This window comes from Podarcis liolepis (genome assembly GCF_965112155.1).
Source record: "Podarcis liolepis genome assembly, chromosome: 14".
In the NCBI taxonomy this organism is placed as follows: Eukaryota; Metazoa; Chordata; class Lepidosauria; order Squamata; family Lacertidae; genus Podarcis; species Podarcis liolepis.
Genome location: NC_139569.1, coordinates 16012278 through 16035056, shown reverse-complemented (window position 1 = coordinate 16035056; position 22779 = coordinate 16012278). Strand labels below are relative to the sequence as shown.

Here is a 22779-nt window from a genome sequence, read left to right as displayed (position 1 = left end):
TCACAAAAACGAGTAACCCAGTTAAAATTCAGCTAAACCAGTTGAAATTTAGCATTCCTAAACCTCAGCCCTGAATAGATCTATCCCCTCCCCTAAGTATTAAGATTTGTCTTTGCACCCTACCCTATCCTCAGAGTGTCGGTGTGGCCACCTAACAAGGTGCAGTTGCTGGTGATAAGGATGTGCTCTCGTGTGATCTTAAATATAAGGGTGATAACATGTAGATGTGAGCATACCGTTAACTAGCGGTTACTCCCAATATTTTACTGCTTTGATTGAAATTCCTTAGCCCTATGCCAGATGTTCTCTTTCGTAAAGCGCAGTAGGCTCTATTTTGCTGATTTAAAAAACAACCTTTCTTTCCATGTTGAAGGATATGGGCACGGTAGTTCTGGGAAAGCTGGAATCAGGCTCTATCTGCAAAGGACAGCAGCTTGTGATGATGCCAAACAAGGTACGGCACGTTTTCCTCTTAAGAAGCTTAACTTTCTAGTGTTAAGCCTACAGAATAATTCTGAGGTTGAAAATCGGCATTCCCCTGTGAGGTTTCTTTTCTGCTCTTGAGAAGGCTTAGTCTGCTTAGGCACTAATAAGCAGAAATATGCACATGATCAGCCTAGTTTTAGTTTGAGGAACTCTGAAACATGTGCTGCTTTTTTTTTAGTTGCAATTAGCAGGATCCTAGTCAGGGGTGGCCAGGGATTCTATGCAGGGGATATACATTGCAGCGTGGGAGATAATCGGCAGAAGGCTCATGTTTGGCTCATAGGCAACAATGTCTCCACAAGCAGAGCTTACTGCTGTTCCCACTCCCCAACCCATAAGAGTGGATGGCAGCCATTGACTTGATTAGAAAAAGTGAATGAGTACTATCACAGACACAAGAGGTTAAACCTTCTGCTATACCCTTGAAACCCTAATTTCTTAAGGGAAGCAGATTTACCTCATCTGCCTCTCCCCCCCCCAAAAAAAAGAAAATTGCACCCAGTGCGTACACACACACACACACACACACACACACACACACAGCATTTAAAATCCTCTTGCCACCAACGCAGACAAGCTCTTGAGCTGCTTGAAATATGCTGTCCTTTAGTGTTGAGTGTACGCTGTGGCTACTTTTTATGCATAGGCTCGCTAAGTTTCAGCTCAAATATCTTATCTGTGCTAGGTAGCCTAAAACATTTCAGATTTTCCGTTTTTAAAAAAGGTTGCTTAGAAAAAGTAGAGAACAAGTCATCCTAAACCACCAATCTCTTCCGTCTTTAAGGCAGAAAATTCCACTGTTGCACTTCTTTTCCTGGAAGCTTTCCAGAGCTTGGGTCTCACGCACCCATGTAAAATTCATACCTTGTGGTTCTGAATTCTGTATCTGTTGGAGCAACTTTTGAAACCCAGCTTATTCTGCCTTGCATACTTTATGTGAACCCTGTTCATTATTAACAGATCAATGGAAAGTTAAAAGCTATATGTTAAGAACTCCAAGTCCCTGCTACAAGCTGCTACAAACCATCAGGTTTATCTGATTTTGGCATGAGTTGGCTCCTTTCAAAACAGGTGTTTCTCAGAAATACTCCTCCAAACAAGTTGCCTTGTTTCACAACCTTGTATTGGTTTCATGTTGTGTCTGAAATCTGAGCGTGGGGCATCTGGTTCCAAGAGATATAAATAACCAACACCCAGTTTTCTCTGCTTACCTTCATGACTCCAGTCATCAGCAAAACAGAGGCTGGGATTTTTTGGGGGGGGTAACGTTCAAAATACAAATTTTAAATGTGTTTCTAGCCTTACCAAATAGCAAGATTAAGTTAATAGTCATTGTGTTGGAGAGGCAGAGGGAAGTGAAGTTTCTGCTAATAGAGGAGCCTTCTGGGAGAGAGGAGAGGATCCTTTGGTGTGAGGTATAAAGGGTAGAAGGGATGCGGGTGGCGCTGTGGGTTAAACCACAGAGCCTAGGACTTGCCGATCAGAAGGCCGGCAGTTCGAATCCCCGCGACGGGGTGAGCTCCCGTTGCTCGGTCCCTGCTCCTGCCAACCTAGCAGTTCGAAAGCACGTCAAAGTGCAAGTAGATAAATAGGTACCGCTCCGGCGGGAAGGTAAACGGCGTTTCCGTGTGCTGCTCTGGTTTGCCAGAAGCGGCTTAGTCATGCTGGCCACATGACCCGGAAGCTGTACGCCGGCTCCCTCGGCCAATAAAGCGAGATGAGCGCCGCAACCCCAGAGTCGGCCACGACTGGACCTAATGGTCAGGGGTCCCTTTACCTATAAAGGGTAGAGGATGAGCAAAGTAGATGTGTTGGGGAAGCACTGTTTTGTTTAGGGTTTTTTTTGTTTCTGGATTTGATAGTTTAGTTTTACCAAGCCCTTCCTTGTATCCAATGGAGTTTTCCTCAGAGCAGACCTTTGAAAATTAATGGACCTACATAAATCATGTTCATTAATTTCAGTGGGTCTTCTGAGTAAAACTAGCAATGGATACAGCCTCATGTATTTAAATTATTGTAAGCAACTTTGGGGGGAGGGAGAAATGTTGCAAATTGCTAGAGTGGTCTGGAGCAAGGAAAGTTTGACTAGCTTGCAAGTGAAGATGTTTGGAAAGTGGCACCCTGTATTATGTGATTCACTCCCAAATCACTTTCTTCTGTAACAGTATTTGGCTTTTTCAAAAGGCCAGGGAGAAGAGGATATGATAGTTTTGCCTTAAATGTTCTGCTGACTGCAAATATTTAGTGACTTCCTGGCTATTGCATTCAGTTACTTCACCAGTAACTCTGGAGCAGCAGAATTAAATCTGCTTGCCTTGAGCATAAGCAAACATGAATGTTCTCTGCAGAATGCCCATCAGTTTATTTGTGTGTGTTCATCAATAGGCCGGCATACTCTGGTGGTTTGTGATCCCACTATGTGGGGTTCTGTGTTAGACTTTTTAAAATATACTTTTAATGAAGGGTTTTTTTATATATATAAAAATTGAATAACAGGGCAATGAATACATACTGCATTATAGAAAAGGAAACTTTTAAAAGTATTTTTGTACAAATGTACAAATATATAAAACTTTTTTTAAAGGGGGGGAGGAGTTAACTACACAATATAAAAGCCAGCTCCCCTGCCTCCTGATCTCCCAGAACCAGAAGAGATATGAAGAGCGTGGAGCAAAGACAGAGAAGTCTCAGGTGGCTTGGAAAAAACTCTGGCAAGGAGTTTGCGAGCTGCAAATAAAAGGTTTTAATTGTTTTAAGTGCAACATACAATATGACACTAGATGGTGATGCTGAGCCTTATGGAAAATTCAATGTATTTTTTTAAAATGCTTTTTAAAAAAGCATTTTCAGAACGTTTTATATATGTGTGTGGATTCCACCTTAGGCAGCTATGAGAAGGTGGGGACTTTACTGCCTCATTGGGGCAAGACCTATTGGGAAGAGTTGCTGGGATCACTAGGCCTGTGCTGTTTTGGTTTATTTGAAAAACGTTAACTTCACTGACAGTGGGTGTTTTATTGCCGACCTGCTCCTGATAACTGTTTTTATCAATTCTAATGTTTAATTTTATGTTGCTGTAAATGGTTTATATGTTTATCTGGCTTTTTGCAACCAAGTGTTATATAAATTTTGTTTGATGAATAAATAAAAACATTTTAAAGCCTTAACGTTGCTTTCTTGAAGCATAATGTGGAAGTCCTTGGGATCCTTTCCGATGATGTAGAAACTGAATCAGTAGCTCCAGGTGAAAATCTGAAGATTCGACTGAAAGGAATTGAAGAGGAGGAGATCCTCCCAGGGTTTATACTCTGTGATCTTAATAACCTGTGTCATTCAGGACGCACTTTTGATGCTCAGGTATGTTTGTTGGAAAACCATGATTGATTTTCAACCGATAAATGAATAATACTAGAGTTGGTTGATTCAGATATGCATAGGTTGAGGGTATATCAGCAATTAAATCTTGTTCAGAAATCAGTGGTATCAATGTGCGAATTAAATTATTAATCCTTTGATTTCAAAGTCTTCACCTTCTAGAAAATAATTCTGTTTGCTTGCAAGTTAGTTAATTGTCCTAGCGTATATTTCTGCTTCAAGCAATATCTTCCTCCAGAGGAAAAGAGAGATGAGGGAATTACTGCCCAATATCCATAAGAAATTGGTGTTTTTCTACATTATGTTTACTTAGTTATTCTTATTGATTACAGATAGTGATAATTGAGCATAAATCCATCATCTGCCCAGGTTACAATGCGGTGCTGCATATTCATACCTGTATTGAAGAAGTTGAGATCACAGTGAGTATTGCTCTCATCTTCTTAGATTAAAAGATACACAATGGTGGCAAAAGGTTTCAGTGAAGTGTCTATTAATTGTGCAGATGGGTTTTTTTGTCTCTGTTTTTGCTGTGTATTTAGTAATCTCCCACTGCCACCATTTGATGGTCTCAGCATCATGTTGTAATGACCTATGGCTTAATGCAGTCCAAATGGTGTCCAAACTTTTTTCAAAGAGGGCCAGATTTGATGAAGTGAAGGCCGACCAAAGTTGTTAAGCCTTTTTTAGGAAATAAACTGCCGCAGAGGCTGGATTAAATTGATCGGCGGGCCAGATTAGACCCCCGAAACGGACTTTGGGCATGCCTGATTTAATAGCCCAGTGCATTCGTGTAATTCAAAATCATTATGTTTTGAAACGTATTTTACTAAGAATATTGAAAGTATATCAGGTGAAGTAACAGGGTAAAACTACTTGTGAAAGGAATATATAGTGGTACATCCACCTAAGTTATACTCTAAGTACACCCATTAAAATTAATGGACCTAAGTTAGCCATGCTTATTAATTTAAGTGGGTCTGCTCTGAATTGTACTAGCATTGGATACAACCTATCGTTCTTCCTGTACTTCTTTTGAGGTCTTGAGCTTCTTTTGAGAGAGGCTTTATTTCAGCTTAAGGGGGTGGGGAAGAACCAAATAACAATGAAACTGTTGTGGTTTTTCCTGCTGGACACCTCATAAACAGCTATTAAAGGACTGGGGCTTCTGTTGGAAAAAGAGAGCCTGTGTTTTATATCTTTTCTCTTTCCTTCTGTAGGCCTTAATCTGTCTGGTAGACAAAAAATCAGGAGAGAAAAGCAAGACACGGCCCCGTTTTGTTAAACAAGATCAAGTATGTATTGCCCGTTTAAGGACGGCAGGAACTATCTGCCTTGAGACATTCAAAGACTTCCCTCAGATGGGTCGATTCACCTTAAGAGATGAGGGTAAGAGGATTTGAAAATGGCTTGGTTTTTTGTTTTTGTTTTTACTTTGTGTTGCTGAATCATAGAAAATAAAATTCCATGCTTTGGATGTATCGGCTTCTGCCAGCTTTAATTCTGGAAGGCACGTATATGACAGCCTTCCCCACTCTGGTGCCTTCCAGATGTTTGGACTACAAGTCCTGTGAGGCTTGGCCAAACAGGCCAGTGGTCAGGATGCTGAAAGCTGTAATCCAAAACATCTGCAGGGGCACCAGGGCGAGGAAGGCTGGAAGATGATACAGTGGTACCTCGGGTTAAGTATTTAATTGGTTCCGGAGGTCCGTACTTAACCTGAAACTGTTCTTAACCTGAAGCACCACTTTAGCAAATGGGGCCTCCTGCTGCTGCTGCGCTGCCGCTGCACGATTTCTGTTCTCATCCTGAAGCAAAGTTCTTAACCCGAGGTACTATTTCTGGGTTAGCAGAGTCTGTAACCTGAAGCGTATGTAGCCTAAAGCGTATGTAACTCGAGGCACCACTGTATCTCAAACTGCTGACTGTCACATATAAACAGCACTGCATGTCAGCTGTTGAAAATCAATTGAACTTTAGTAAATATCCAGAGGAATGTCAAAATTGGCATAGAATTTAGGGGGAGCAAATTGGTTTGGGCTGAAATGCAGATTCTCTGGTACAAAAAAAAAAAAAATCAGAAGCCCTGTATCCATTTCCATTGTTGGGAAGGAAGATTTTATTACAGTTCATTAAGAAGAGCATAAGCTTCCCTGCAAAAACTAGTGTGTAGATTGAGGTAGCACTATCTACATTCATATGCAGCACTAAATGGTTTCTTTCTGTCATGGTTTGTTGAACAAACCAGGTTCTGACAAGCAAAATAACTGTGGCTTATTCCACTTAACATTGGTTTGATTTTCTAAATTTTCTTGCTTTGCTCCTTTATCGCTACGTGCGTATAGGGCAAGATGCAAAAACGAAGGAGGGTTAAGCCCAAGGTCCAGAGGTAATGAGAAAACATGTTTAATGCAAGCCAAGATACATAAGCCGGCATCAGAAGCATGGTTTCATACTCTGGTTTGTTGACCACAAACAAACCATAGTTGGTTGTGACAGGCTTGCATGTACAAATAAGCTAACCCCCCCCCCCAAGAGTTCATTGTTAAGTGCAAACCAGGTTTTGTGTGAAATCTGTGTGACTGTTTGTTTACTTGGAAGGTTTTTTAAAGGTTCACACATGTATGTCTCCTAACAAACCATTTCTGTGTTTTGTTTAGGTAAGACCATTGCAATTGGAAAAGTTCTGAAATTGGTTCCAGAGAAGGATTAAGCATTGTTTTTGACAAGCCTGCACAAATACTGTGAGGGGGAAAAATTGACTCTGCAAAAGCCTACTTCACATCGCCTTCTTATTTTCTTCCCATTGATAACCTTCTCCCTATATTTGCAAAGATGAGATTTCACAGCAAAGGTCCACATTATGTCAGCTTTCTCATATTGAGAGCTCTGCTATGCCACTGTTGAATTCCCCCCCAAAGTTTTTTTTTCCTCCCCCTTCCTCCTAAATTCTGCTTCCTTGGAAAGATTTGGCAATAGCTTTGTAAGTGATGTGGACATAATTGCCTAGAATTATGAAAAATCTATAGGATTTATGTTTATTTCCCCTCTCCCAGCATATTGAAACATTTTTCAAGGCAGATCATTAAGAGTGTGCAAGCGTGTGTGCACATGTTACAAAGACAATTACCATGTTAATAAACTATTCAATTTGAAATCTTTTTTCAGTATCTTAATTGCTTTTGAATAATGTTTTTATCCAGATGTAACACCTGTTGCATTAGCTTTTAACCTGCCAAGTAATCTGAATATTCAGTTACTTAGGCTTTTCTGAAACCCAACTCTTTCCCTTTGCCGCCTCCCGGACGAAGTTATAAATGAAGCAATTAGACAATTGACAAAATTTGTACTAAAGAAACTTTCTTTCTCCCTTTCCTTATGGTGGATTTAAAAAAATTAAATATGTTCATGCAAGTATGGTACTATTTAATTAGTGTTGCATCACTTTATCTACAAACAAACTTAACTTGATTTTTTTAAGGCACTGGGGCGAGCTAGACCTACCTACAGTGCCCTGAATTATACCATCAAATCCTTTCTGGCAGAAAATGCTAACCAATAAAATTAGTAGGACTGTTACGTGACATCTCTGGCAATAATGCTGGTACATGATGTTTGGTCTAAAAACTAAGCACAAGTACCAGTTTATGATAAAGTTGCGCTGTTCATTCTACCTTTTAACTTGGAAGATGGGAGAATCTTTGGTTGCTGGGTTTTGTTTTGTTTTTTAAAAAAAGAGATTTGAAGCAAACCAAATAGGCCATAGAGGAGTGGTAGGTATTCACTCAACTGGCAGCGGCTGAATAATGGCTCATTCAGCAAGTGCCACTTATTTAATCCAGAAGGTTTGTTTGCTCATTAAAATTGAGAGTAGAATCAAGCACAGTCTATAAATTTCTGCATATCAAAGCAATTTGAGTTAAGGGAAAGCAAAAGTGAATAAAAGGATTTGTGGTTGGCAGTTCAAAGGAACAGGGGTTGTAAACTTTATACTTGGCTGAATGTTGGTCTGTACCATTGCTATAAACAATTAGGGAAAGAGTTGAAAGGGAGGTGCAATGATATTCAAAGTGTTTAATGGCAAATCTCCATTATTAGGTTCATATAAGAAGGCTGACTTCCAATATTGTTCAAAGTGCTTCTCCAATTAAATCCTTTGCAGTGTATGTTCAAATAGTAATGTGCCCTTTCCCCTAAAGTTTACAGTCATGTGACTGTTTCATTTTACACAATTCTAAATTTAAAATGTTTGCCCTTTTTTGTTTCTTTGTAACTGTGGAACCTCCCATCCATTTCACTTGAGGCTACATTGTATGGACGAAGCAAAGTTTATTGTCCTTCAATTTCATATGACTACACTTGTAGCTACCGTAATGCATGAAATTTAAATAAATTTTATTATGTCTGCAAATTTCTGGGCTTTTATTTTTCTGGGAATCTGAAAGCTTTTAAAGTCAATAACTTCTAAAACAAAGCTAAAGAATTCAGATAAAGCTGAAAAATTCAGAAATAATCCAGATTTTTCTTTTTCTTACTTTATAATGTAAGCTGAAGGAAGAGTCTTTGAAAGATTTGCCTGAGGTGATGAGCTTACCATTTTCAGATGTTAAGTTGTGTTGTGTTTGTGTCTCAAGCTCCGCCTCTTTCCTTTGAGATGATTGCTAGTGAATAATGTAGTTGGTGAAGGGTTTTTTCTTCCTGATATAGCAAATGACAATTCTTGGAGGCAGAGATGCAGCTAAAGAAGCTAGTAGTCGTTGAATGCAGTCATTCTTTAGAGCAAAAGTTGCACTTGAGGACAGGTGCAGACTGGTCTTTCAAATTTCAGTGACACCCTGTGCGAAAATTCAGCCCCCTCTCGCCTTCCATTCTGCATGTGCTTTATATCATACTTGCAGCACACCCCTTGGCTCAGTGATCAGTGTGGGTGAATCAGTTACATTGCCCTAAATGTGCGTTTGCTGAGGAACTGCAGAACTTAAGAATAGGAATGCTAACTGAAGTTGTCATATGGCATATGGAATTCAGCTATGGTTGCAGTGCTGAATGCACTCATTCCAGGGTTAAATATAATTGAAATGGAAAGGACTTGATTCAAGAAAACTGGGGCTTGGGTGTTAATGTGTGTTACCACTGCATTCAGAACCTCAGGCTTTAAAGTCCCAAAGAGTTCTCCAGTTACATGATTTAGATTGCAAGCTTCTCTTCATTGAATTAAATCAAGCTTGGTAAATGTAAAGCAACCTCTTGGGCAGGTCTGAGGAATCATGCTGAACTTCAGGTATTGCTGAACTACAACTCCCATCAGCCTCAGCAAGCCTGGCCAATGTCCAGGGTTGATGGGATTTAACAATGTCTGGAGAGTCAGAGGTCCCCCACACCAGTTACACAAAGTTCTGCCCTGCCCATTGAACTGAATGGAGAAACCTTCATTGGTAAGGGAGCTTCCTACATGCACCAGAGCTCATGTGAGGCATCACTAAACCAAGATGTGTTCCTCAGGAGCTGTGAAAGCATTAAGACTGAAGGATAGTGCTAGTTTCCTAAGTCAAATAAGTAAATTCTGGAGGCTCCATCTTTTCTCCCCAAGATAGAAAGGTTCCAATTTAAACCCTCTGGTTTACTCATTCCACACAAATTTATATACAGGATATAAATTCCTGCTTGGGCAGCTTCGTTGGTTAGAGCATGGCGCTAATAATGTCAAGGTTGCAGGTACAATTCCTGTATAGGACAGCTGCATATTCCTACATTGCGGGGGGTTGGCCTAGATTATCCTTGGGGTCCCTTCCAACTCTACAATTTTATGAATGTTCTATGAATGAATGTTTCTAAGTCAAGTCAAGAAGTTCCTGTTAAACAATTTGCAGCTGTGCTACGACCACATCTTGCCACTAATCATGTAAAAACACTTCATCAATGTTCGTGACTGTTTTGTATTTTTCTTCTAGGGGGGAAAATAGAAACCCTGGCTAGGCTTCAGGAGAAAAGTTGGAAATGTGAGATTGGAAAAGATTGACTGTGTTAATAGCCAAGACTTAAAACTATTATTTCAAACTCAGCTGATGATAAATGACTTTGGAGAGTGTTCTTGAATCTGAAAGCTTAATAATGTAAGCAGTGATTAAATGCAAAACTTGAATGTGCCATAAAAGCCTCCTGATTAATATTCTGTAATGGGTGAGGATCCTCTTGGGCAACCCTTGTGGGCCTCATGCCAGTGGCAGGTGGAGCAAGGAATGCAAATTTTACTTTCATACAGTAAGCTGGTTTCTATATGCACCCTGTATAGGCAAGCAGGAGTCACTATGAGGACACATTCCAGCTTGGAAGAAAACACTCAAGGGGTGTGTTAAGCAGAGTCAGGGACGGGGGCTGCATTCACCCCCAGAGCCTGTGGTTCCTGGCCCTCTACTACCTACAAATTGGAAACACTGCTGCATTTCCTGCACGCAGTTGAACAAACCCAGTCCTTGCAATGAATGAAAATGGCATGAAGGCTGCCTTCTGTCAATGACAAGTGCCAATCCCAGGTCTCTGTTGCAAAAACTGAGGGTTTTTACTGATTCAAATCTTACATCCGTTGTCTTTTTTGTGTCGCAGAAGATGTCATTTGAGAAGAGTCTACCCATCCAGTGTCAATCTAAAATCTGTCACATTTTCCAGTCTTATTTCTCCCCTTACCTTCCATGTCAAACAACTTGAATAAGCTGTGGTCCAATAAAGAATACTAAAAACCTGTGTCATGCCTCCAGCGACTTCTTTTAAAACTCAAGGCTTAGTGTCGTGTCTCTGGCCAATCGAAACATGCTTGCTTGTTTTGCTGGTTGAATATTGGATGTGAACCTAAATCATGGATAGGATGGTAGTGGTACTAGGCTGCTGACAAAACCAGAGTTAAATTTATCAAATATGAAATATTTGGAAAGAATTGACATACATACATATGCATTGAACAGCTAAAAGGATTTGGGGTATTACGACATTTTAACGGGTGCCATCAAATACAGGAGTTCAGCTCTAAGGTGGGAATTAAGAGTAGATTGTTTGCACATAAAGATTTAGTAAATGCCTATGCCTGACAGGAGGATGCAGTTTTGCAATGTATGGCATTCTTAGCTTCTTATAGTATTTGTATGAGAACCTGTGCACCTCCAGATTTTGCTAGACTACAAGCAGCTAGCTGGGTCTGATGGGAGTTGTTGTCTGGCAACGCCTGGAGGCCCACAGGCTCCCTATTGCTCTCATAGATGAAAGCGTGAAGGGAATACTGCCGCCTTGTCACTAAGCCTGTAACCATTTGTCTCTGGGCTGTATCATATCAGACTGCAGGAAAGGAATACCCAAGGATGAGCGAGAAATTTCCTTAACATGCTACGTTTCCTTTTCCTTTCTCCCCAGAGGGGCTTACCTGGCAGCACTCAATCCACCCGTGATGTAGAACCTGCATTTTGGGGATGTAAAAAGCACCACTGTTACTGATTAGTGCCAGTTTCCCCTGCTGCTTTTCAAATTCTGCATTTGGCAGAGCTTGAGGGCTTTTTGGAGGTATTTCTCAAGTTGTAGTTGTTTAGTCGTGTCTGACTCTTCATGACCCCATGGACCAGAGCACGCCAGGCACTCCTATCTTCCACTGCCTCCCGCAGTTTGGTCAAGCTCATGCTGGTAGCTTTGAGAACACTAGCCAACCATCTTGTCCTCTGTCGTCCCCTTCTCCTTGTGCCCTCCATCTTTCCCAACATCAGGGTCTTTTCCAGGGAGTCTTCTCTTCGCATGAGGTGGACAAAGTATTGGAGTCTCAGCTTCAGGATCTGTCCTTCCAGTGAGCACTCAGGTCTGATTTCCTTAAGAATGGATACGTTTGATCTTGCAGTCCATGGGACTCTCAAGAGTCTCCTCCAGCACCATAATTCAAAAGCATCAATTCTTCGGCGATCAGCCTTCTTTATGGTCCAGCTCTCACTTCCATACATCACTACTGGGAAATCCAAAGCTTTAACTATACGGACCTTTGTTGGCAAGGTGATGTCTCTGCTTTTTAAGATGCTGTCTAGGTTTGTCATTTCTTTTCTCCCAAGAAGCAGGCGTCTTTTAATTTCGTGACTGCTGTCACCATCTGCAGCGATCATGGAGCCCAAGAAAGTAAAATCTCTCACTGCCTCCATTTCTTCCCCTTCTATTTGCCAGGAGGTGATGGGACCAGTGGTCTCAAGTAAACAGACTCAAATATGTGTTCTGTTGCCCAGCTATAGAATTTTGCTTTACATGGACAATCATTTTATCCATTATTTTCCGTTTAAATGAAATTACAATATACTCCTGCTACGTGCAAGTTTTTGACGACTTGGTACTTAAAGCATCTTACATGAATCTAAACCATTGCCTAACTCAGTGGTATCAAATATGTAATCAAGTATATAATTTTGAAAAACTAGTGGGAGACAAACTAAAAGCCAAGACCTGGAAAATAAGAGGGAAGTGCCTTGAGAAGAAAGTGTGTTTCCAAGGCATGCTCTGGTTCATGGGGTCACAGAGAGTCGAACACAACTAAGAAAACCAAACAACAACATTACCAAATATCCATATGAAACTCTTATTTCAGTTTTCTGATTTCTATGCATAGCACTGAGAGGGCTTCCCATACATTTTCATCCTGTCTTCCCTCTGCCCCACCCTAGGAGCTCAAGGTGGCAAACATAGTTATCCACTTTCCCAATTATCATCTCAACAATTCTGTGACTCTCTAAAGCTGAGAGAAAGTGACTAACCAGATAAGCCTTTTGGATGAAGTGAGGATTTCAACCCTGTTTTCCAAGACCCTGGTCTGACACTCTTAAGCACTAGCAATGACTATGAAATACAGAAATATTAAGGTTAAGTTGGTATACATTCCCAGCTAAAGATTCCCAGACAAGTTCAAGGCTTATATTTGTATATAAAACCCTTGACAACTTTCCTTGTGATCTGCCCACTTGACCGCTTTCGGGTAAGCGTCCATAGGTGCCTTCTCTGTACTGTTTTGGGCACATGCTTTTGTTTATAGCCTACCCAAGTATTTAAGGCTGATGCATACTTTTATCTGGGTTGTTTTTTAACTTGTTTTTGAATGTTTTGATTGTTTTACCTGCAATTCCACGGTTGTTGTTTTTTGTAATCCGCTTTGCAGTTGTTCTACAAACAAGCGGTGTATACATTTTTATGAAATAAAAGTTAAAACCCAAGGACCCCCTGTGCTCCGTCCCTGCAGAAAAACCACAAGCCTTTCAGTGGTTGCAGCAATCTCCTTAAATCGTTCCCTCGGACTTCCTCTCATTCCAGATCCAGCTTTTAGCAGAAGAAACGGTGCTCCACTGGACTCTTTGCACAGGCACGATTCCCGTTCTGAAACGTTTAGAAATTCAAAGCGCATTTCCCCAATGCTTTTAGCTGTTTCTATTTCATCTGTAAGCCGCCTTGAGTCCCTGCTAGAGAAAAGGCGGAATAACAATGATCACAGTACTGTAATAATAATAACAGGTGGTAAGACATCAGGGCTGCAACTCCTGACTTTGCTACTTTTTATTGAGAGCGGGTGGGAGGGTATTAATACCACAGCAACAGCTGCATTAAAATTTCGGGTTTTCTCCCTTGCTCTGCATCTCCGCCCCGCGAGAGTCCAAAAATGGCGCCCGAAGTGAAACAAGATTCGAGCGTTGCCGCTCTAGCGTTCCAGTTTCACCATAGAGAGGAAGCGTCTCCCCCTCGGCTCCTATGACTAGACCGGAAGTCTAGCTGGTTCACTCTCAGCCTCCGCGGAAACCCCTCCCTCGCCTTTTTTACGCGTCGGCTGCTGGTGACGTCATTGCCGCTCGCCGCGGTGTGTTGGCGCACGAGGAGAAGAAGCAGCATGGATCCAGCTACGGAGTTTCCTGTGGATCAAGGGCAGGTAAGGAGGGGCGGCCGCCGCTTTGGCGGGGAGGGGGAAGGAATGCAGCACTTGGGGGCTTCTCTCCGGCGTGGCGCCCGCTGGAGCGGAGGCAGCCGCTGGGCTTCCCGCGGCACCAACGGGCGCCTCTCGGTTCTGCGATTCGGAGTCTAGCGGGTGGCGATCAACGGGTGCTGGAGTAGGACTGAGGGGAGCTGGCATCAAGATCTGACCCTGCCGGGTTTACGTATAAGCTAAACAAGCTATAGCTTAGGGCCCCACTCTCTTGGGGGCTCCCAAAAGAATTAAAGGGGGGAAACCTGGATGTACATTTCCAAAATATAAGATAAAAAACAAATAAAATAAAACCCACATACAGCAACAGTGTTTTGTGTTGTGTAGGCTCCTGTGATGTAAGTCATGGACCCTGCTTGCTAGCCTGCTCCCTAAAATATCACTGGTTTGCTCATTTCTGCATATAGGGTGCCTACATTCTACATGGTATGGTTGCACGGCAACATATAAAGGGCCCCATTACCTTCAGTAGCTTAGAGCCTTATCAAACCTAAATCCGGCCCTGGTGAAGTTCAGGGGGGACAGGCCCTCTCAGCCTAGCTCTAAATTGGGGGGGTAGGGGGAAAAGGGGAGGAGAGAGAACAACCGGATGCGTCTTTGAACCCCATAGGAGAGAAACCCGACTGCTAAGTAACTTTTAAACACCTTGGAACTGTTTGCAAAGGACAGCCCTTCTTTCTGATACCAGCTCAGAAAAGGGCAACCCAAAATATAGAGGGATGGATCAAAACCCTTATGAGGACAGGTTGCAGTTCTAGGGTCTTTTTAGGTTAGAGAAAAGGTGAGCAAGACGCAGCATAATAGAAGTTTATAAGACTATGCATGACATGGAGGAAGCTGTGAAGCAGTTACTTTGCTGCTTGTATGCCAATGTGTTGGCCTAGATTAGGGGTTGGAAACCTGTGGGCCCTCCAGATCTTGCTGGACTCCAACTCCCATCAACCCCAGGCAGCATGGATGATGGGAGTTGGAGTCCATCAACATCTGGAGGGTCACAGGTTTCCTATCCCTACACTAGATGGAGGTGAAGGATTGAGCTCATTGTAAATTATGCTTAATGCCGCTATGTATTTTTGTAGACAAAACACTTGCTCTTTAATAATGGGTTGGCTGGGGATTAGTTATCTGTATGGTTGGTTGGAATGCCTAGAGTGGTGCTTGGATGTGGAGTACCGTATTGCTAGGATGCATTTTGGAAAGGTTGCTGTATCAGGAAGGGGAGTGTGGGTGTAGTTTCTGTATCAGAAATTTTGTTTAGTTACTAATCATGCTGATTTGTGGAGTTCATCTGTGTTATAAGAATTCAAAGGTCTCGGATATAGAATAATGTTCATAATTGCATAAGGTAAACACACATACATAAGTATATAAACCATGTGTCTAAAATAGTACAGGAGAGCAATTCTGAAGCCATTTTGACTCTTCCCTAAAGTACCTCAAATATTTTTCTGCAGAAGGAGGATGGGGAAAACTTTCCAATTTTTCTTTTCACTTGCAAATCCTCCCTGCAAACCCAGTCTGGGAAGTATCTTGGACGGTGGACAGATTATCAACAGGCATAATTTTTTTTAAAAGAGAGTCAGGAACGAAAGTATTTGCAATCTGAAAGTAATGGCTGGGCTACCCAGACAAATGCAGTCAGAAATGCTTTATCAGGTACCTTGATAGACAGGAGAGAAGTTGTGCTCACAGTACTGCTGGAGACCACCTCCTTCTGTGATGTCTCTGATGTTTTTGGGGTGGTTTTGGGCTAAGGGGTGGGCAATTTCAAAAGTCTTTATAGGGGCTTGCACGCCCTTGTTTTGGGTCTCTCACACCTTCTTGCAAGGGGGGGGGGACTCTGTTGCAATCTGCCTTGCTTTCTACTGGATCCTTGCCTCCATCCATTCATCTCTGACCAGACATGGACTTAGGAGACTCAGTGCCTTGGGGAATTGGGCAGCAAAAGCCAACCCCACATTTTCTATAACATCTGTAATGCTTCATTTGAGGCTTCAGCTGAGGTTATTACCTGCTTTGAGATTATTTTTTTAATGCTACCTTCTTGTGTATTTGCTCTTTCAGATTAAAAAAGCAGCCCAGGCCCTCCTTGCATTCAGCGCCAGTAAGCAAAAAAAGGCAGAGAAGCTGCTGTTGAATGAGGACCAGCATGTATTTCTGATGGTCACAGTTTGGAAAATCCCTCCACGTGAACAAGTCATCAAAATGTAAGGCTCTGGGTTTTGCTGCTCTGCTGTAATGTCTTTGACCATGATGCCTTTTGCTTCAGTTGTATTCATGACTATTGTCAATCATTCCCTCTGTTTCCAATGGCCAGGCTGTGAGTGACATCACTTATGTAGCTGAAATGACACTACCAACATTCAAGCAAGCTTTGACCTGGGAGGCCTGGGTTCAAGTCCCCACTCAGCTATGAAGGTCACTTTGTGACCTTGGGCCAGCCACTGCCTCTCAGCCTTACCTACCTTTTCAATATAATTGAGAAAATAAAATAAAAACATAATTAGAATCATGTAAATAAAAAAAATCAGAACGATAACATACCTTTGCAGCTTATCTGTGTTAACTGATTAATTAATCTATTTTCCTTTTTTGAGATTGGACTCCAGCTGGAAACTACTGTGCATTCTTAAAATTGTGTTCTCTTCATTCTAGAACGCTGCCTCATGATATTTTGCCGGCCACATCAGATGTTTGCCTCTTCACAAAAGATGAGCCAGGCTTAACAGCTGAGCAGACTGAGAACTTGTACAGGAAACTCTTGTCCCAGCATGGGATCACAAGGATCAGCGAGGTACAGAGAGAACTCTTAGCTTCATCAGTTGGTTTAGCCTGACGTACGAATGCAGCCTAAGGCCTCATCTTAGAAATGTCAGTGATTTAAGTGATATATAAGTACCCTAAATCAGGTGTGGGGAACCTTTTGCCCTGCAGATGTTGCTGAGCTAGAACTCCCATCAGTCCTAGCAGGCATGGTTATTAGAGTTGTTCTCCTGTCACATCTGACAGGCCAAAGGTTCCCTACAACTGATTTAAAGTATTTATATACCATGTAATCTGCCTCATATTGGTTTGCATCCATGTCATGTTATGCTTTATTGTACATTTCATTTTGAAAATGCTCTTCACTGCTTTAGGTCTAAAGTGGCATATAAAATACATTGGAATCATCGTGATCTATTGTCATTTTATGTTCCTTCAATTTCTATTTTATTGTTTCAATATTCTGTTTTTCACTTGGAGCTCTTGGGGCCTAAAGTGCTATATGAATGAACTGTAATCATCATTATTTTATCTTTTAATTAAATGCTGTAGTGTAATCTAACCAACCTCACCCCTGTATCTGAAGGTCATCTCCTACAAAACACTGAAAAAAGAGTATAAACCTTATGAAGCAAAGCGTCGCCTCCTGAGTCGATTTTCTCTCTTTTTGGCTGATGACCGGATTCGGCGGCTTCTGCCATCGCACATAGGGAAACACTTCTATAAGAGTAAAAAGTAAGTACCCTCACTTGTCCATGTTTCATTTCTACCAAATTCTACTAAGGATGCTGAACTCTTCCTGAAATCTTGCATTTTTCTATCCTATAAGGGCTCCTGTGTCTGTGAATCTGAAAGCGAAGGACCTCTCTAAGGAAATAAAAAAGCATCTCCAAGGCACTATTCTTCCAGTCACGAACAAGGGCTGTTGCTAGTAAGTGTTAATTTTGATACTTAACTTTCATCAACCAGGCTATGAATTTATTTAGTGGCTGCATTTATGTGTTGCTTCTCAGGCATTTGAGACATTATACAACATGATGCTAACCCAAAGAAATTCCAAAAGACAAAGGGGAATATTCAGCCAATTTTTACTCAACATACGCTCTTTGAAATTAATGAGCCTGATTCAGTCCTGTTTGTTAATTTCAGTGAGTCTGCTCTGCGTAAAATTTAGTTGACTACCACCCGAGCTAATAAAGGAGCAGACTTGTCTCAGGCTAGTCATGGTATTTCTTCTTTAACTTAAAGGTAGCATATAAATTATTTTATTATTGGTAACCACAGTTGACTCGCAACTTGTGCACGTTTAACTTGCACAATCGCAGCCTTATGGGCTTGGCAGTTGGCCATCTAAAATTGCACAGATTAAACACACACAAGGTAGACAGCTTAACGGTTCTTTCAGTGTGGAAATAGCTTTCAGGCTTTCTTACCGGGCTCTGAGACTCCCAGGTGCCAGTAAGTGAGGTCCGCTCAGCGCACCAACTTCAGAAGGGTAGGGGTGGTTGGGGGGGTGCAGTTCCAGGGTTCTCTTTGCTATACGCGATTTCGGCTTTACAATCTCCCAGTGAGTTGCAAGTTGACTGTGTTGTCATTATAATTATGTGCTTTGTAGTTCTTTACCCTGGTATTTATTTTAAGGAAGATGTCATGGACTGGCTTGGATGCAGAGGAGACACCAAGCTGGAGAATCCTCAGGGAAAGAAGGATCAGAGCCAGGGAACTGGTGGTGGGATGATGATGAGTGGTCAGAGGGAGCAGACTGGGAGGAGAAGGAGGAGGTGTCAGAATCTGAAGAGGCCACACGGTTTAGTGAGCAGGAAGAGACGGTGGCAGAGAGCAATCCAGAACCAGAAGCACCAAGGTGGAACCTCTAGGTTCAAGGGCAGCATTCCTCTGAGGAATGCTGGGGAATACGGACAGGAGAGGGCTGTTGTGTTCGTGCCCTGCTTCTCAGTTTCCCAGAGGCCACTGTAAGACATGGGATACTAGACTAGATGGGCCTTCAGTCTGATCCTCCAGGGCAGGTGGTGGGGAGCCTCCAGCCCACAGGCTGAACCTGCCCCACCTGGCCTCTGCATTTGGCCCACACAACCATTTCCCCAAAGTCTGCACCACCCTGTTTTAGAGGACAAGAACAGACAGCTGAAGGACTGCCATTCAGCAGGGTATTGACTCCAGGTGTTGCTCTTTTTTCAGTTCTATACGTGTTGGTCACAGTGGCATGGAGGCCTCGGAGATCTCTGAAAACGTCGTTGGTGCCGTGAAAGTGTTAGCCACGAAAGCCCCCCAGGTAATGATGCTCAGTCAGGTGAGGGGTGAAGGCATCTCTGCCCACTCATCCAGGAGTAAATCTCATTAATCTTGGTGGGGCTTATTTCCAAGTAAATATGCATGGAATTGGGCCGTCCATCTTTTTATTAAAGCGGTATGCTTTGTGCCTACCCTCTTTCATTAACCTCCTTTTCTTTCTTTCTTTTAAATAAAAACAACACACAATTGCTGCAGATCTGGAAAAGTGTTAAGATCCTTCATCTCAAGATGAGCAAGTCTGTTGCTCTTCCGATCTTTACCTGTAGTAATCCCATAACAGGAATTCCTCAGAAACAGCCAGATGCCGAAGTTGAACAGGTAGGAGACTGACTCATGCGTACGTAGTGGGCGCTTTCAGCAAGGGTGGTCCTCCTGGCCGGTTATATAACTATGGCTATTTAATATTTTGTAATTTCTGCATGTCTGAAGAGGCCTGCTTAAACAAAAATGTTTTAAGTAGGCACAGGAAGGAGAGCAGTGAAGGTCAATAGATGGGGAGTTCCAAAATGTAGGTGTTGCCACGCTGGAATATGGATTTACGACTGCAGAATGAGTATTGGGTTCCACAGATCAAAGCGGTCGAATCGGCACATTTGGGAATTGTAGTTCTACTATTCGGAGGGTGCCGGGTTGGCTGTATGTGGAACTAGGGGGGAGATCCAGAAAAGTTCTGGGAAATGTGCATTGGTACATGGTGTGTACCCATTTGTCTGTATTGGTGTGGTCTTTTGATGAAGGCGCTAAGGAAATTAATAAATACCTTCCAGGAAAACCAAGCAAAGAAGAAGAAAAAGAAAGGGGAAAAGGCAGGTGGAAAGAAGAACTTGGCTAAAGCCCGGGCGACAGGAGAAATCAGCCCGGTTCCTGCCATTGCTGGGAAAAAGAAGGCAGCAGCTAAAGTCTCTGCCGTTGTCAAAGCGGAAGAAGATGAGGATGGAGACATTCCACAGCTGGTTCCAATCGAAGCATCTCCCGGTGTGAAAAATGAGAAGGTAAACCAATCTTGTTCTGGCTGAGTTACAATTGGAGCTTCAACTTGACGGAAGATTCTGTTCCAGATACCTTGCAGGGCTGTCCACACGGTATGCTGAACACAGGCACAAGCTGTGGGTGTGTTTGTGTGAATTATTTGTATGCACAGGGACACAAGTTGTACTCTCATGGAATGGAATGTGAGGGTTTCTGTGTGGTCGTTTTGCCACCCTCAGAAGCAGGGGGAACGGTAGGCCAGGAAAGGGGTTTCTTCATTCTAAATTGTGGAACTCTATCCCCTCGAAGGTGAATTTGGTTATCTTCACTCTACAGTTTTTTCCCATATGCGGAAGAGACACCTCTTTACCCTTGCCTTTGACGGAGTTAATGTGGGGTTTTTTGGGGGGGGGGACTCCACCTATTTGGTTAATTCACAGTTTCATTTCATCAGGAACCGTTTTACTTGTTTTTACCATTTTGATGGTTTTATCCATTTCTAGATAAAACTTCTGTAACCCACCCCGGGATCTTACAGCGAAGGGTGGGTTATAAATCTTGTAAAATAAATGAAATATAATACGTGACTTACTTAAGAAAATAGGCAAGTGCATTTTAATAAGAGTGCACTAGAAGAAAAAGCATTTACACTGCTTCGTGAAAGGTGATCATTGTATCTGCAAAGGACAGAAAATGTTGAAAAGGAAAGCGACAAACTGGCAGGGGATCTTTTGCTTGAGATTTGGAAGAAAGGAAGCAGAGATTATTATTTTTTGCTTGATAGGTGAACAAAATCCAATGATGATGTTCAGGTGCAGTTTGTGCCAGACAGGAGTAATAATAATTATTACTTTATTTATATTTCACTCTTCTGACTCTTCTGCCCCAGCCACTCTGGGTGGCTTCCAGCATATGCAAAAACATAATAAGACATTAAACACTAAAAACCTCCTGATACAGGACTGCCTTCAGATGTCTTCTAAAGGTTGTATCTCCTTGATATCTGCTGAGAGGGCATTCCACACAGTGGGCGCCACTACCAAGAAGCCCCTCTGTGCTTCTCTGTAACCTCACTTCTCACAGTGAGGGAGCTGCCAGAAGGCCCTCAGACTTGGATCTTAGGGTTTGGGCTGAACAATGGGGGTGGAAACGCTGCTTCAGGTATACAGCACCAAGGCCGTTTAGGGCTTTAAAAGTAAGAGCCAACACTAGCTTTTATTCTCAGTGACATTTGGTAGCGAGTGGGGAGAAGAATAAAATCTTTCTATTTTCAACACATATCATGGTGAACAAAAACAGGTGAGTTCATACATCGAACTACTGTGTGTTCCGAATTCCGCTCATCATCATTTTTTAAAAGAAAAAAGTCTGTTGTCTCCTGATGGGTGCCTTTATTCTCTTGTTTTCCCTCTTCAATATAGGTGCTAGAGCCTAGTCCTGCCACAGGAAAAGAAATCAAAGCAGGCAAAAAAGCTTCAGCAACTCTAACTCTCCTTGGCAAGAGGAAGACATCCCCGTCTCCAGGAACACAACTGAAAACACCTGGAGTTGGGTCGAAATTGCTCGGACGAGACAAGAAACCCAAAACCCGAAGCTAAAACGTCTTGGAGGAGGAGCAGACAAAGACCCCAAAGAAGACAGAAGCAAAGTCTTCTGTGACCCTTAAACCAGGGAAATTGGTCAAGTCTGCCAAGAAAGCTCCTTAAACTTGGGAAATGAAGGGGCTGCAGTCAACATGACCAGCGTTGCAGCACATTGTCAACTTGCTTTCCTAAACATAGGGTTGTAGCCACCAAAGTTGTCCTGTAAGCACAAGGACTTGTCCGCTCACTCTTCTGTCCTCCCGTGTGCCCCACTCCACCTCCTTCCAAACCCTCTGGAGCAGATGTGGGGAGCGCAAGGAGAGAGGGGAGATGTTCTGTGTCCCAACTGGATGCCCTTGCACCAATAGGATGACTTTGTTGAGTACAACTTGTAAAAGTCAATAGAGTTCACCAGAAAAGTCACCTTGAGAATATGGTGGCTATAGAAAGCCAGCATTTTTCTTAGCAATCTGTAATCTTGTTTCTAACCGCTAATACAGACCTGTGTTATTCAGATCTATATAAAGTCAGACTTTTCCTTTTATGACATATGCATTGCATCTTTTTTTTTTGCCTGTACTTCATTATCTATTTTAAATTATACAATTTAATATGACTTACAATTATAGCATAAAAGTTAAATAATGGACCTATTTCCTCACCTTAGTCTCTTGGGTAACAAGGTTTTTTGTTTGTTGTTTTTTTTTAAACACCTCCTAATACTCCAAATACGTTATTTATTCAGATACTTCTCACCGTGTGACAAGATTTATTTTATTTTATTTTTTTAAAGTTCATTAAGCCTATGACATCAACAGAATTGAGTTGCTAGTAACCCCAATATCAATTCCAGATTGCAATTAGTAATTGCATCTTTTAGATTGCGTTCTATTTTCAAAATCCACTGTTGGGCATGACTTTGATCAGGACCAATCAAAATGTCAGAAAATAGCAAATAAGCTTTCCAGTTTTCCGGAATTCTCCATCAGTCTGGATGTTACAAAGAGCAGGGGCTGATGTTTTGTTTCTTTGTTTTGGACAGGGTGCAGGTAGGGGTGGAAAAGAACAACAAAAAAATGATTCTACATTTAAACTCTGTTTCAATATGGAGATGTTGATTTTTGACCTTTTTTACTTTCTTCTGACCCCTGTTTACTTCGTTTAACATCTAGACCGGTGACCAGACTGGTCTTCGGAGATCAGCTGGTGAGTTGCTGGACTTGTGGATCTGAAAGAAAAGCCCCGCAAGCATGGTAGCCCCAAACAAGCTTGATCGGTGGGCCTGCTATATGGGAGCTGTAGTTGAACAAC

At 42.1% G+C, this 22779-nt stretch overlaps 2 protein-coding genes across 4 annotated transcripts in view; both read left to right on the top strand.

Moving 5' to 3' along the window:
• GSPT1 (G1 to S phase transition 1) overlaps nucleotides 1-8272 on the top strand; it is a 35856-nt gene extending 27584 nt beyond the window's left edge. For all 3 annotated transcript variants that reach the window (XM_083474304.1, XM_083474302.1, XM_083474303.1), the window contains exons 11-15: nucleotides 374-454; nucleotides 3670-3843; nucleotides 4194-4283; nucleotides 5082-5250; nucleotides 6522-8272. In XM_083474304.1, the coding sequence (XP_083330430.1) occupies nucleotides 374-454; nucleotides 3670-3843; nucleotides 4194-4283; nucleotides 5082-5250; nucleotides 6522-6574 (567 nt within the window). In that variant the 3' untranslated portion in view covers nucleotides 6575-8272. The remainder of the gene's footprint in view (nucleotides 1-373; nucleotides 455-3669; nucleotides 3844-4193; nucleotides 4284-5081; nucleotides 5251-6521) is intronic.
• Nucleotides 8273-13685: 5413 nt separating this feature from the next.
• RSL1D1 (ribosomal L1 domain containing 1) lies at nucleotides 13686-22012 on the top strand. Its single transcript, XM_083474476.1, has 9 exons — nucleotides 13686-13786; nucleotides 15905-16047; nucleotides 16496-16634; nucleotides 17190-17338; nucleotides 17433-17534; nucleotides 18803-18896; nucleotides 19112-19234; nucleotides 19684-19908; nucleotides 21307-22012. The coding sequence occupies exons 1-9, from the start codon at nucleotides 13748-13750 to the stop codon at nucleotides 21481-21483; spliced, it is 1191 nt and encodes a 396-aa protein (XP_083330602.1). The 5' UTR covers nucleotides 13686-13747; the 3' UTR covers nucleotides 21484-22012.
• Nucleotides 22013-22779: the final 767 nt, after the last annotated feature.

Coding starts and splice junctions, on each gene's coding strand:
- RSL1D1 (XM_083474476.1), top strand. CDS start 13,748: ATGGATCCAGCTACGGAGTTTCCTGTGGATCAAGGGCAG. Junction 17,339..17,432: donor CACTTCTATAAGAGTAAAAA/GTAAGTACCCTC, acceptor CTATCCTATAAG/GGCTCCTGTGTCTGTGAATC. Junction 18,897..19,111: donor TAGCCACGAAAGCCCCCCAG/GTAATGATGCTC, acceptor CAATTGCTGCAG/ATCTGGAAAAGTGTTAAGAT.